Source organism: Plectropomus leopardus, unplaced genomic scaffold (assembly GCF_008729295.1).
Source record: "Plectropomus leopardus isolate mb unplaced genomic scaffold, YSFRI_Pleo_2.0 unplaced_scaffold3916, whole genome shotgun sequence".
NCBI lineage: Eukaryota > Metazoa > Chordata > Actinopteri > Perciformes > Serranidae > Plectropomus > Plectropomus leopardus.
In genome coordinates this window covers 1-2,244 of record NW_024642861.1, presented here as the reverse complement: position 1 = coordinate 2,244, position 2,244 = coordinate 1, and the positions used below count along the sequence as shown (strand labels likewise).

The 2,244-nt window shown below is 47.1% G+C and overlaps 1 protein-coding gene across 1 annotated transcript; it reads right to left on the bottom strand.

The window, feature by feature from the left end:
- Positions 1 to 122: 122 nt before the first annotated feature.
- On the bottom strand, positions 123 to 1,266 carry LOC121938982 (spastin-like; the record flags this gene model as incomplete). The annotated part of the gene is made up of 5 exons (XM_042482136.1): positions 123 to 253; positions 339 to 505; positions 644 to 730; positions 966 to 1,049; positions 1,183 to 1,266. Coding segments are annotated over 5 exons (553 nt in total), but the record flags the coding sequence as incomplete, so codon positions are not given.
- Positions 1,267 to 2,244: the final 978 nt, after the last annotated feature.

Here is a 2,244-nt window from a genome sequence, read left to right as displayed (position 1 = left end):
TACCAACGATCAGTACCAACGATCAGTACCAACGATCAGTACCAATGAACTGACGTCTTCAGCTGACACATGTTTGAGTGTTTCTGCTGAGTCAGCACTCGGTCTCGCTCGGCGTCTCTCACCTGTCCACGATCTCGTTGAGGATGAGGTTGGCGAGCTTCTCGTCGACGTTCTTCAGGTTCTTCGAGTCTCTCTTCTTCTGTGGTGTTGACGTCGGGCAGCTGACTTTAACTCCGCGGCGACTCGTTCTCCCCTGCAGGTCGACACAGGAAGCGTCCGCGTTAGTCAGAGCGCCACCTGGCGGCCCGCGGAGCCCCTCCCCTGAGAAACAAACACACCTTACTGCTCCTGCTGCTGCGGGCGGGCGGGCGCTGAGGACCGCCGTCTGAGGAGCGATGGAGGCCGGCTGAGGAGGAGGAGGAGGAGGAAGAGGAGGAGGAGGTCTTTGGACGGCTGGATGGTGCTGCATTAACAGAGTCTCTCTTTCTGGAGACAGCGCCACCTGCTGACCACACACATACACACACGCGCGCACATGCGCACACACACACACACACACTCACACTCACTGAATGAACGTATTTAACCTGTAAAATATCTCGTGTCTCCTGTGAAGCTGCTGTTTGTCGTTGTTTGGACGTACCTGAGCGCAGGTGAGCAGTGTGGTGGGCGGAGTCTGTGCTGTCAGCGTAAACATCCGTCTGCGCTCTGGAGCTCGAGAGCACCGCGACTGAAACAACAACAGAGAAAACACACAACAAACCAAAGATGAACAGAGGACAAAAGATGGACACAAACAACCACAAAGAGACACAATACAGCAACAGAGAGACACAAAACATCCAAAAAGGAGATGCAAAACAACTACAAAGAGATGCAAGACAAATACAAAGAGACAGAAAACCACCACAGAGAAATGCAAAACCACCACAAAGAGACAGAAAACAACTGCACAGACGGCCGACCTAAGGACTGCAGGCGGTCCCGGGCCATGATCAGGTTGGCGGTCATCTTGCTCTGCAGTCGTCTGTCTCGCTCGTATTTGCCTCCTCGAACAGAAACAGAAAAAAGAGCTGAGATTCATCGTCTCGAAGAAAAGACGCCACCAGCGGAGAAAGGACAACGTGGAGACATCGGGGTTGGCGGTGAGAGACCGTCCGCGGTCCCTCCCGCCGGACTCACCGCTCCCTGAGATCTGGATGGCGACGCCTCTCTCCAGCTCGCTGATCCCTCGCCGGTACCAGCCCGCCGCCCGCTGCTTGTCTCCTGGACGTTAAAAACACACAGACATCCAACAGTTAACGTACGAGGAGCGTTCAGCGCGGAGGAACCGTGAATCCCGGATCAGTGGCTGCGTTCGGACGCCTTTCACAGGCTACCTGAAGCTTTCAGCCGAGCAAACGGGATTATCTCAAAAAACATGGAAAATTAAAGTTTTGCAAGAAACGAGTAAAAAGGGACAAAAAAGGACCTAACAAGTAGTTTAAAAAAAAAAGTGGAGAAACTTATCTTATTTTGGACAAAATAAGAGGGGAAAATATCAAGAAAACTATGATTATAATAATTTTATGTTTAAAATATAATAAATATATATAGTAAAATATACAAAATAAATACTTTTTTTGTCATTTTCAGAACTTTTAGGGTCATTTTCATGTTTGTTTTACGTACCTTATTAATCTGAGGTTTTTCCGTGTTGTTAAGTTGCTCCGTGTTTTCAAAGGTAAATTGTGTAATATGGGCGATTTTTATTTTAGCATGCCTGCTGATTTGGAAGGCATGTTTTCTCTAAAAATCAGCAAATCAGGAAAAAAATCGACAAAATTTTAAAAGAAAAGTAAATTGCCAAAATTGCTCAGAGAAAACTCTCCACACACAAATGCGTGTTTTCCTCACAGGGTTTTTTTCTATTAAAAATTAAAATAATTCATAATAATTTATAGACTTATCAATGATTAAATGAGTCGTCGCGGCAGCAGCTCTCCTCTCTGATCAATCATTAATCGATCAGAGCAGTCGGTGCGCTGTCAGTCTCTGATCTAAAAACGCTGTCCCTCGTCTTTGGTGGAAGGCTTCTGATCTCTTTTGTCAAACCAAACTAAACGCAACATTCTGCCTTTTGAGTTTGGCTGAAATGAAACACACGCAGCGGCTGTAAGAAGCGCTGAATGTATCGATATCGAAGCTTCATCATCACGTGTGTGATTCGGCTGCATCACCTCCGTCAGGCGCTGCGTGTTTATT